We start from the raw sequence: 12,024 nt of genomic DNA on the forward strand, positions 1-12,024 counted from the left end.
GTGGAGCTGTAGGACAGGAAGGAGGAGGAGGCCTGAGGGGGTCAAGGCCAAGGTCTGCTGGAATGCAGTCAAATCCACCCTCTCTTCCCCCAAAGCGCCTCGTTCTCGGGTGGTTAGAGCTGAAGGGGCACGGAAACATGTCCAGGAGAAATGAGCACTGTCACCCAGCAAGCCAGGCGGGTGTGGACACAACTCTGGTTCAGTGTCTACTAAATAGCCCCTGCTGAGTGGCGTCTCCGTGGGACCCCAGATGCCTAGCTTTGCCCTCATGTGAGGCATCTACCCGGATCCTGGAGCCTTTTGTTTCCTGGCCCTGACCCACATCCCCATGTGGCCAGATTTGCTGGTAGATGAAACCGTCCTTGTACTCAGGAGCGTGGGTTAATCAGTCTCTGGGGGAAGAGTGTGGGACTGGGGGTGCTGGGCTGGACTCTGCCATACTCTTCACCCGGGAGTCCCACCTCAGCCTCCCTGCCTGGAGTGTGATGTCCGGTAGTGGCCGTGACAACCCCATCCCCCATCCTGGGCACTACCCCCCCAAATTTTACATCCCCCCACACCTATCAGGCTGACACCTAGGTGTCAGACACCATCCTGGGAGCTGGGAACAGTTCCAGCCCTGGCCTCCTGGGTGCACCCGGCCAGGTGGAGATGGGCCTATAACTAAGTGTTAGAATGCAGTAAGAGGGCTTCATGGAAGAGGCAGGCCTCGATGGAAAGGTTGGAAGCTGAGCTCCTGGGAAGATGGCTTCCTGGGAAGCTGATGCTGATATTGTTGCTGTCTCATTTCATTCCCGCACCCCTAACAATGTCTCTGGCACTGTGCCCGGCCCAGATGTGGGAGGAAGGAGCCAGGGAGTAGGGGTGGGAGATGTGTTGCTTCTGGAGAGCGAGAGATTCAAGCTGGGCTGGGCTGCCATGCTCTGCGGCCAGGGTAGGGGACGGCCTCGCTGGCCTGCAGCCGCTGGCCTTGCGTTGTAGCCCCAGTAGTAGCCAGGGTCCAGGAACAAGGAGGGAAACCAGAAATGAGGCAGTGTCAGAAGAAGTTGGACATCTTGACCAAAAAACAAATACCTGCTCACCCTGGGTGAGGGCAGAGAGCAGTGAGATAAGAAACAGAGGGCCTTCTGGTGTAATACTCATATAGGTTTATGCAAAGGGCCCTCTGAGCTAGAGAGTTCAATAGCGGCTGCCTGGGCATTCATTGTAGGTAGAAAGGATGCTGTACGAAGGCACAGAGCAACATGAAAAGCCCACATGTGACTAGAAAGTAGGAGCGTCTAGAATGCCAGGGGTGGGTTCAGAGGAAGTCTCAGGCCCAGGCACTGCAGCACCACCTCCCAGAGCCTGGCACGGAGAGCTGGATGGTGGGGCGAAGCGTCGGCCAAAGACCAGCTACACTGGGGAATCAAGTCCCTGTAACATCCCCCTTCCCTGTACCCAGTCCCCCAATTCTCCCCTGCGCAGCTGCTCCCTGATTGCCTCTGAGTGGCTCAGGAAGAGGTTAGCTCAACCAGCTGGGTCTCCCCTCTGTGTGTGTTTCTCCCCTGCCCTGGGGGCAGGCGCCAACTTTACTTTCTGGAAGCTTGGCCTGCTGTCTGACTTTGATTCCATTCTGTCCCAGTGGAGGGAGGCAGTTGGGACAAGCAAGGTCATAGATCGTCACCATGTTCCTTCCGCCCACTGACACAAGCATCTGTAAAAATAGAAAAATCCATTGATTGTTAAGCACACTGGTTCGCTGTCTCTTTCTCTGCCCGCCTCCCTCCTTCACCTTGGACTAGGCATGGCGGGCCCTATGGTACCTCTCTCCATGCTGAGAGATGGCTGCTGAGTCATAGATTTGAAGTCCTGGGTGCCCGACCTTGAGTCTCAGCCCTGGGCAAGAGCTCTGACATGACAAGGAGAGGGAGGTGACCGGACCCCAATTGTGTGGACCCAGAGTTCCTGACATTCATGCCTTGGAGGCTGTAAGCAGGAACCCCACATCCCTGCCAGATGGGGTAGATCTTCTCCTCCCACTGCCTTTATCTTTGTCCCTTCCCCCGGTGCCCGTCCCCTGGCCCTTTCCCACCTCTCTGCTCCAGAGCCACACCCCAACCCCAACCACGGGGGACAGTGGGATTTCAGGGTTTCTTTTCAACGATATCTCCTTGACTGCCGGCCACTCCCTCTCAGGCCTCCGGGGCATCGCTCACAGGGAACACATGTCAGCAGGCACTCAGAGGGCAACACCACCGAAGTCCACTACTGGAGACCCCAGAAAACTCCAGGGCCCAGGGGAGACGCCCACTCAGACTCGGTACCTTCCCCGGCTTTGTCCAGTGTGACCATTAATCTGGCCATGACAGACTGTTTATCACTCCGATTTCTACTTCCTCCTTAGCCGGCTCCCTCCTTCTCCCACCCCCTGACTTCCCCCACCCCTGGTCCAGGGGGAGTCACACTCTGCCCTGAGCTCAGAGACACCGCCAGGCCCCCGCTAGCTGGTGTACTTTCCCCAGCGCTTGGCTCCAGCCAGTTCCCGGCCCTGCAGCTTCTGGCTTCTCCTGTGATCCCTCCTCGCAGCTTTGACCAGCTTAGCTTGCATCGTGATCCAGTTTCCCTGAGACACTCTGAGATTTTTCTCCCACCGCAGACAGCTTCTATCGTGTTCCCTTCCTCCCCTCCCCTGAGTCACTGGGTGGCCTGGTTACATTCGGTGCCTTTGCAACGCAGGCTCCTGTGTTCCCGGTTTATAGTGTGACTTGCAGCTGGCCCCGCCTGCCAGCGGTAGGAACACACACACCCGGCTCACGTGCCCACCTGGAAGAAAAAGCATAAAATGCAGTTGCTCCCGACCTTTCCTCACTCAGCTTCAGAGCCTGGGGTCTTGGACTCTAGGTTAAGCAGCAGGCCACCTGACAGTTCCCCAGGGAGAAAACACTGATGACCGTGGCCTTGTGTTCTTTGTCACTTATACCTGAGTTATTTGATACTGTTTGGGGGTGAGCCAGCTGTTTACCATCTCACTACAGAGAGGAGGAAGGCGGTACGGCTCCATCATTGCCAACTGGACGTGGTCTTGCTGGGCTCCCGAATTTCTACTGAGCACTCGACATAACATAGGGCTGCACAGTTCTACGATGTTAAACATCAGACTTCACACTTTATAGATGGACGAGCGCAGAGGCCTTCACACTTTGTAGACTTATCCACAACTCATAGCTAATAAACTCATACTGCAAGTGGCCCATTCCCCGACTGGTCTGTATCAGGTACCTGGTTTTTATTGCCATCATCATCTGATGTTAATTGCTCAAAGCTGAAGGTTCTTCTGAGATTTACATGATTGTTTTTCTTTCTTCTTTTTTAAATGTCCATTTATTTTTGAGAGAGAGAGAGAGAGTGTGTGTGAGGGGGGAGAGGCAGAGAGAGAGACACACACAGAATCCAAAGCAGACTCCAGGCTCTGGGCTCTGGGCTGTCAGCACAGAGCCCGACTCAGGGCTCGAACCCACAAACTGCCTGAGCCGAAGTCTAACACTTAACCGACCAAGCCACCCAGGCACCCCTGTGCCAAATTGTTAAGTGAAAAAAGCACGTACAGAAAAACATCCTGTTCACACGAAATTGTACCTATAGCTGCTTTAAGCCCAGAGAGCTGTTTATAAGAATGGTGACCAGCATGTGGACAGCGTCTTTCTCTAAATGGGGCATTTTCATCTACCTGCTTCCTCCCCTCTCCTCCCACACCGCACACGCAGGCTGTGACTTCTGTTACTTACAAATAATCATTCTGTCATAACCATTTGAGGCCATATGCATTTGTTTATGGAATTCCCAGTAATAGATCTAAGAATATGTGAGGTCCGTTTTCAAGTAATTTTTTGGTCACCATTTTTTTTATGTGTACATGACATTTTTATTTACACGAAGATTTATGTTTTACAATTTTCTTCTCTTATGAACTAATGTATTTTTTCTTCCTTAAATAGTTTATTGTCAAGTTGGTTCACATATAACACCCAGTGCTCATCCCAACAAGTGCCCTCCTCCATGCCCATCACCCCCCCTTCCCCTCACCCCCATCAGCCCTCAGTTTGTTCTCAGCATTCAAGAGTCTCATGGTTTGCCTCCCTCCCTCTCCCCAACTATTTTCCCCCTTCTTCTCCCGCATCGTCCTCTGTTCCACCTATATGTGCAAACATATGGTATCTGTCCTTCTCCGCCTGACTTATTTCGCTCAGCCTAACACCCTCTAGTTCCGTCCATGTTGCTACAAAAGGCCAGATTTTGGTCACCATTCTTAACCTTTCTGTGCTGTTTGATTTTTTACATCAAGTACACTTAACACAAACTTTAAAGTGATTTTCAAAAGAAAAGAGCCTTGCGAACTCAATCAGAGCCTATCTACCAACCTCTTTAAGGGTCTTGCTTCCTAACACCAGTCTCTGCCCCCAGATTAAACTGCCCTCAGTGGTTTTGTTTGTTTGTTTTTGTTTTAACAGCTTTTTTGAGATATAATTCACACACCAGCTAATTCACTCATTTAAAGTGCACAGCAACTTGGGGCGCTTGGGTGCCTCAGTCTGTTGAGCATCTGACTCTTGATTTTGGCTCAGATCATGATTCCAAGGTCATGGGATTGAGCCCCACATTATGCTCAGGGCTCTGCTCTGAGCATAGAGTCTGCTTAAGATTTTCTCTCCCTCGGGGTGCCTTGAAAGCTCAGTCCGTTGAGCATCAAACTTTGGCTCAGGTCATGATTTCGGGGTTCGCGAGTTAGAGCCTCACATCAGGCTCTGCACAGTGCAGAGCCTGCTTGAGATTCTGTCTCCCTCCATCTCTGCCCCTCCCCCATTCACTGGCACATGCTTGCTTTCTCTCTCTCTCTCTCTCAAAATAAGTAAATAAACGGTAAAATATAGGGGCAACTGGGTGGTTCAGTCAATGACCTCGGCGGCTCAGGTCACAATCTCAGAGTTCATGAATTCAAGCCCCACGTGTGGCTCTGTGCTAATAGCTCAGAGCCTGAAGCCTGTTTCAGATTCTTTCTCCGGCTCTCTCTGCCCCTCCCCCACTCATGCACTATCTCTCTTTCTCTCTCTCAACTATAAATAAACATTTAAAAAAATTGGGGGTGCCTGGGTGGCTCAGAGGGTTAAGCATCTGACTGCGACTCAGGTCATGATCTCACAGTTCATGGGTTTGAGCCCTGTGTCGGGCTCTGTGCTGACAGCTCAGAGCCTAGAACCTGCTTCCAATTCTGTCTCCCTCTCTCTGCCCCTCCCCCACTCCTGCTCTGCTTCTCTGCCTCTCAAAAATAAACACACATTAAAAATTTTTTTTTAATTTTAAATATATATAAAGAAATAATAAAGTGTCCCCTTATGATAATAAGTATGTTGTTTCCTTTGTTTCTAAGAAGAATGAGGCATATATATCGAGGAATACCTACTCCAAATGTCTAGGTGCCCTCACACAACTCCAGACCCACTAGAGAGAATTTTTAGGGATACCAGCACCTGCCATTTCCTTTTAATCCGTCCCCCTCCCCACCACACAGCTGCCCCAGAAGCAGGCTAGATCCCCTCCCAGCCTCTCTGACAGTGTTCGTGCACCTTTGGCTGGGGTCGGGGAGAGCAGGTTCCGGTCCTAGGGTACAAGAATCAGGGCTTCTGGGAGCAAGATGATGATGGTTTTGCTGCCCTGTGAAAGGAGGTTTCTGAGAGGGGCACATGTCACTAGGACCAAATGGTCCCCAGCCAGGGTCAGGAGACCTGAATTCTGCTTCCAATGTGGCCATAACCTTGGGCAAGTCATTCTTCCCTCTCCTTCTCCAGCCTGTCCTCCATGGAATAAGGATGTTGGGCCAAAGAACTCTGAAGCCTCATTCAGTTTTTTTTTAAATAAAGGCCTAGCTCCTTCTTTTTTTTTAAGATTTTTTTAAAAATTAATTTTTAGAGGGGCACCTGGGTGGCTTAGTCGGTTAAGCGCCCGACTTTCGCTTAGGTCATGATCTCGCGGTTCGTGGGTGCGAGCCCTGCGCCGGGCTCTGTGCTGACTGCCAGCTCAGAGCCTGGAGCCTGTTTCAGAGTCTGTGACTCCCTCTCTCTCTGACCCTCCCCTGCTCACGCTGACTCTCTCTCTCTCTCCTAGAAATAAATAAAACATTAAAGAAATTTTTAAATTAATTTTTAGTAATCTCTACCCAACCTGGGGCTCAAACTCACAGCCTCGGGATCAAGAGTGACATGTTCTACTGACTAAGCCAGCCAGGCGCCCCTCATCCAATTCTAATATCCAGCAAGTCTTTCTGTTTCTTTTGCCTCTCGGTGAGGTCCTAGTCACCCTTCCAAACCCAACCTGAAAGCTCAGTCAGCCTCCCGCTGAGCCCAGGGAGAGTGAGCTCTCCCTTACCTATCATCCCAGGGCACTTTGCCCCACGTCTGTCGATTGTCTGATCACATTCCTCTCGTTCTTTCAGAAAATATTTATTACGCACCTGCTGTATGACAGGCACTGTTGTAGGTCTTGGGATACCAGTGAACAAAATGGGCAAAATCCCTGCCCTGTGAGCTTACAGTTAGTCAGGGAGGGAATGAACAAGATAAATGATATGCCAGGGGCGCCCGGGTGGCTTAGTCGGTTAAGCGTCCGACTTTCGCTCAGGTCATGATCTCGTGGTTCGTGGGTTCGAGCCCCGCGTCGGGCTCTGTGCTGACTGCCAGCTCAGAGCCTGGAGCCTATTTCAGAGTCTGTGTCTCCCTCTCTCTCTGACCCTCCCCTGCTCACGCTGTCTCTCTCTCTCTCCTAGAAATAAAAAATATATATATATATTAAAAAAAAAGATAAATGATATGCCAAACTGGTAAGTTAGATGGTGATATTCACTAAGGAGAAAAATTAAACAGAGAGGGAGTATGAGGCGGGGGAGGGTGTGATTTTGAGTCTGTGGTCAGGGAAGGGCTCCTGGAGAAGGTGACATTTAAGCACAGAGTGGAAGGTGGAGAGGGATGAGCCTTGGGAGGGCCTGGGGAGAGAGAGGACATTGCAGGAAGGAGCGACAGTCAGTGTAAAGTCTTAGCCCCTGGCTTCCATCCCCTTCAAGGCCCGCGGGCTCCGAGGCCAGCTCGTGTCCTGGTTGTCTTGGAGTCCCCAAGGCGCAGAATGCATGCTGGGAACATTCATGGGAGTCCTCTGAGCCCGTTCAGTTCCTCAGGTTTCTCCCACCCTCTGCCCCCTCTTCCACTAGACTTACACTTGGCCGCAGAGCTGGGGAAGACCCTGCTGGAGAGGAACAAGGAGCTGGAGGAGTCTCTGCAGCAGATGTACTCCACCAACGAGGAGCAAGTGCAGGAGATCGAGGTGAGGGGCCACACAGGCCCTGCACGTGCTCCCCCGCCCACTGTGGGCCCCTTGGCCCGTGGTGCCTTTGCATGACTTAGGGAAAGGTGCCCTCTTAGCAGACACAGCCTTGGCCCTATAGCTTGTGCCGGTTCACATCCTGTACAACTATCCCGGGCAGCCATCGCACCACCATCTTTACCCCCAGCTCTGCTGCAGACCAATACCTCGAAGCAAACGTGTTCCTAGAAGTAGGAGAATGGCCCATGACACTGTCCCCAGCCCTGTCAACCTTCTCCCCTCCAGTACCTAACCAAGCAGCTGGACACGCTGCGGCACATGAATGAGCAGCATGCCAAAGTGTACGAACAGCTGGACCTGACAGCCCGCGACCTGGAACTGACCAACCAGAAGCTGGTGCTGGAGAGTAAGGCTGCCCAGCAGAAGATCCATGGGTGAGGGCCGGGCGGGGAGGGCCGGGGGGCGAGCGAGGGAGCGGTCAGGTTGGGTTGTAGATAGGCATGTTGGCCAGTGGGTCTGACTCACGCTCCTTCTCCCAGAAGCCCGGGCCTGGACCCCGGGATGGTAGTGAAATTGCCCTTGTCAATTGTGGGGGGTTTCACGTTCAGGCCACACCCCTTCTTGAAGCACCAGCTACATAGCAGGCTCTGTTTAGGCACTGGGGGTACAGTGACGGGGATACAGAGAGACAGCCCCACCCCCAGGAGCTCACAGCCTGGGTGAAGACAGGCATGTGAATATTTTATTGCCGTGCAGGGTGATAAGTGCTCCAATGGTGTAGAAGGGACCGAGCTGGCACAGGGAGGATGGGCAGCTCAGCCCGGGAAGTGCGGAAGAAGGGCGGGTCCTCAGGTACAAGGGGAGTTCCGTTTGACCTCAGCACCAGGAAGTGGGGTTCAAGGTTGCCCATCTGTCCCCACCTCCACCCCCAGTCCCTCCAGGGCTGCAGTGAGGGGGGCTGGCCCCGTCCCCTTAAAGTCCCTCCCGTGTATGTCCCCCACCCCACCTCCAGGCTGACAGAGACCATTGAGCGTCTGCAGGCCCAGGTGGAGGAGCTTCAGGCCCAAGTGGAGCAGCTGCGGGGCCTGGAGCAGCTGCGAGTGCGCCGGGAGAAACGGGAACGCAGGCGCACCATCCACACCTTCCCCTGTCTCAAGGAGCTGTGCACCAGCCCCCGGTAGGTGAGGGTGCCACAGGGGGCAGGGAGAGGGCGGTCTGGACCCTGCACGGCGTCCCCGAGTCCCGGAGGAAGGAGAGGGTGGGCACGAGGCAGCAGGTGGGAATGAGAGTTGGCGCATCACCAGGCTGTCGGAGGGACTGATCCCGTTGCCAACAACAGGCGGCAGCTGGCATTTAGCGAGCCCTGGCCGTGGGCCCACCACTCAAAGTGATTTCACTCCCGTGGCGATCCCGCCAGGTACGTTTTATCACCTCCGCTACTGAGATGAGGAAAAGGAAGCTCAGAGGTTATGGGAGCTTATCCAAGGTCACCTCTTTACTAAGCTAGAATTCTAACTCAGGAGGAGTTAACCACTACACCTTTCAGTTCCCAGTAAATCTTAGCGGGATGACCTCTTAATATAAAAATACCCGTTGTGTGTTTAGTGGGTGTTTCGGTCAAGGTCCTGGCAGGAGACAGCACCTTGCACGGAGTAACTGAGGAGCGATGGATGAAGAGGTGTGGACGAGGTGTGGGGAGACCGCAGGGACACTGCAGCTTCCCCAGGCTTGCAAACAGCAAGGAGCTGTTACCACCCCCAGTCCTGAAGGCACCAGGGGAAGGATGCTACTGGAAGTCCAGCAGGGGCTGCCGGGCCAGCACTAACCAGGAAAGGAATCTGGGGAAGACCTTCCCTGACCTCCCTCTGCTCCCACCCTCGGACCTGCTGGCTGGTTGAGCTCCGGAGAGAGCAGAAACCCGGCTGACGCAGGTCACTGCCCAGGGCAGAGAGAAGGGAGAGAAAGGGCAGAGAGTGGAGCAAACAGAAGATCTTGCCCATTGGCCGGGAGATCTGCTAAGCGTGGGTAGCTGGATCCCGGGACCTTGGCCTTGACCAGATGTCTGCCGGCCTGCTCCCTCTCAGGTGCGAGGATGCCTTCCGCCTGCACAGCTCCTCCTTGGAGCTAGGCCCGCGGCCCCTGGAGGAGAACGAGCGGCTGCAGACGTTGGTGGGCGTGCTGCGTTCCCAGGTGAGCCAGGAGCGGCAGCGCAAGGAGCGGGCGGAGCGGGAGTACGCGGCGGTGCTGCAGGAGTACGCGGAGCTGGAGCGGCAGCTGTGCGACCTGGAGGCCTGCCGCCTCCGCGTGCAGGAGCTGGAGGCCGAGCTGCTGGAGCTGCAGCAGATGAAGCAGGCGAAGACCTACCTGCTGGGCCGGGAGGACCACCTGGCCGAGGCCCTGCTCGCGCCCCTCACCCAGGCCCCGGAGGCCGATGACCCCCAGCCCGGCAGCGGGGACGACTCGGCCGCCCAGGACGGCGTCTCCTCCCCGGCCGCCTCCCCGGGCCACGCCGTGCGCAAGAGCTGCAGCGACACCGCGCTCAACGCCATCGTGGCCAAAGACCCGGCCAGCCGGCACGCGGGCAACCTGACGCTGCATGCCAACAGCGTGCGCAAGCGGGGCATGTCCATCCTGCGCGAGGTGGACGAGCAGTACCACGCGCTGCTCGAGAAGTACGAGGAGCTGCTGAGCAAGTGCCGGCAGCACGGCGCGGGCGTGCGGCACGCGGGCGTGCAGACCTCGCGGCCCATCTCGCGAGACAGCTCGTGGAGAGACCTTCGCGGGGGCGAGGAGGGCCAGGGGGAGGCCAGGGCAGGTGAGAAGAGCCTGAGCCAGCACGTGGAGGCTGTGGACAAGCGGCTGGAGCAGAGCCAGCCCGAGTACAAGGCGCTCTTCAAAGAGATCTTCTCCAGGATCCAGAAGACCAAGGCCGACATCAATGCCACCAAAGTGAAGACGCACAGCAGCAAGTGACCCTTTCCCCCCGCCTGCAGCCTCCCCCGAGGGTCAAACCACGCCCCCCCCTTGCAGCCTCTGGTGAGTGGGGGAACCCTTTAGCAGCAATATAGCCCAGGGGAGGCTGCTGCCTGGCCCAGGGAGCGCGTGGGGGACCCAGCCTGTTCTCTGCTGACTTGGGAGGTGTTCGACACCTCCCAGATCGCCCAGAAGCCTCCAGCATCCTGCGTCAGCCCAAAGACGCAGCTAAGAGTTTCAAAGCCAAACATCCCCACCACCACCCCCACCCCCGNCCCGGGGATTCCCAGCTCCCCAGCCCTTGGCTTCCTAACCCTGGGCCTTGCTCTCAGATTCTTGGCCAGGCTTCTGAAAGCCATTCTGGACCACTTGGCTTTTTCTTTTTCCTTTCAAAGTTGTTTGTTTGTTTGTTTGTTTTTAGAGATTTGCAATGCAAGGTCTCCCTGACCCCTTGCCACAACTGGAAACACTTGAAAGGGGATCCCAGAGCCAGCTGTTGCGGGTTCCAGGGGTCTCCTGGACCACCCACTGCTTCTCCCCAGCTGTGACACGCTGTCATTCCCTTAGCACCAGCTGCCCTCCTCCCCCCAGAGTCCTGACCGGGTCAGAGACGGCTCCTGCCACACAGAGCCTCTGCCAGGCCCCGAGTGCCCCCACTCCAGCCCTGGTGAGCCAGGCTTTCCCCTGGAGACCCTCAGCCCACTGCAGATCTGTAGCCAATCAGAGGAGGGGAACAGAGAGCCCCTCGGCAGCCATACATGAACAGTGCACCCTGCCTCCCCCACAGCCAGCCTCCTCGGGCTCGGGCCCTGGAAATGCCTTCTGGCCATTAAGCCTTCCAGGAGTCTGGGCGGCGGGGAGCCCCCATGTCTGCACGCCACCTCTGACCTGCCGAGCTTGGCCTCTGCCTGCCCCCATCTCAGGGACCATGACGTGTCTCATTCACTCCCATGCTCCCCACAGGCCGACCCCTCCTCAGATCATGCCTGCTGCCCCCAGAATGTCCCAGGTGTGTGCCACCAGCCAGTGGTCCTGGCATCCACCCCTGCCCCCCCCTTCATGGGGGACTCCCCAAGATTTCCCACCCTGTACTGAGCAGTGTTGAAATGGGACCTGGTGGGGAACGTGTCTCCTCCCTCCCATAAAATGCTGGTTCTTAACCTCCCACCTTTGTGGGGGCCTTTTGAGGACCCAGCTGGGTCACGGGCTAAACCTTTTGTTAAGGCTTCAGAAAGTCCAGCTTCAGCTAAGAGCTGTCCAGGCCTCCAGCTTGCCCTGAGCAGTTCCTCGCGGCTCCCAGTCCCTTCTGCCACCCATCCTGAGATCCCAGAAAATAGAGGAGCTCCATAGCCCGGCGGAAGGCGGCAGCCGTGGCCTCTGTGCTGGGAATCCAGCAGGGACCTTCATGCCTTATCTGTTTCTAAAGGGGTTTTCGTAACAAGCATGCCCGACCTCCCTGGAGGCGCCACCCTGCTCTCTGGGCAGCACTGTGATGAGCGCTGTCGGCTGGTCCTTCCGTTCACACATCTTGGAGCCCTTTGTCCTTTGGAGCTGGGCAGCTCCCAGCCCTCCATGTGTCTCTGTTATCTAGGGTGGAAGGGGTTGGGGGGGAGGGCTCCTGCCTGTTTGCTCCCCAGTTCTGTAGCGGCCGACCAGCGTCACCTTTGAAGTATACATGAGAGAAATATATTTACAAATGCT

General features: G+C 55.5%; 1 protein-coding gene across 1 annotated transcript in view; it reads left to right on the forward strand.

Annotated features, from left to right (window-relative positions):
* CDR2L (cerebellar degeneration related protein 2 like) overlaps positions 1 to 10,591 on the forward strand; it is an 11,533-nt gene extending 942 nt beyond the window's left edge. The window contains exons 2-5 of the mRNA XM_077754204.1: positions 7,238 to 7,350; positions 7,636 to 7,784; positions 8,363 to 8,527; positions 9,435 to 10,591. Of these exons, the coding sequence (XP_077610330.1) occupies positions 7,238 to 7,350; positions 7,636 to 7,784; positions 8,363 to 8,527; positions 9,435 to 10,323 (1,316 nt within the window). The 3' untranslated portion in view covers positions 10,324 to 10,591. The remainder of the gene's footprint in view (positions 1 to 7,237; positions 7,351 to 7,635; positions 7,785 to 8,362; positions 8,528 to 9,434) is intronic.
* Positions 10,592 to 12,024: the final 1,433 nt, after the last annotated feature.

This window comes from Crocuta crocuta, unplaced genomic scaffold (genome assembly GCF_008692635.1).
Source record: "Crocuta crocuta isolate KB4526 unplaced genomic scaffold, BGI_CrCroc_1.0 scaffold50, whole genome shotgun sequence".
Classification (NCBI taxonomy): Eukaryota; Metazoa; Chordata; class Mammalia; order Carnivora; family Hyaenidae; genus Crocuta; species Crocuta crocuta.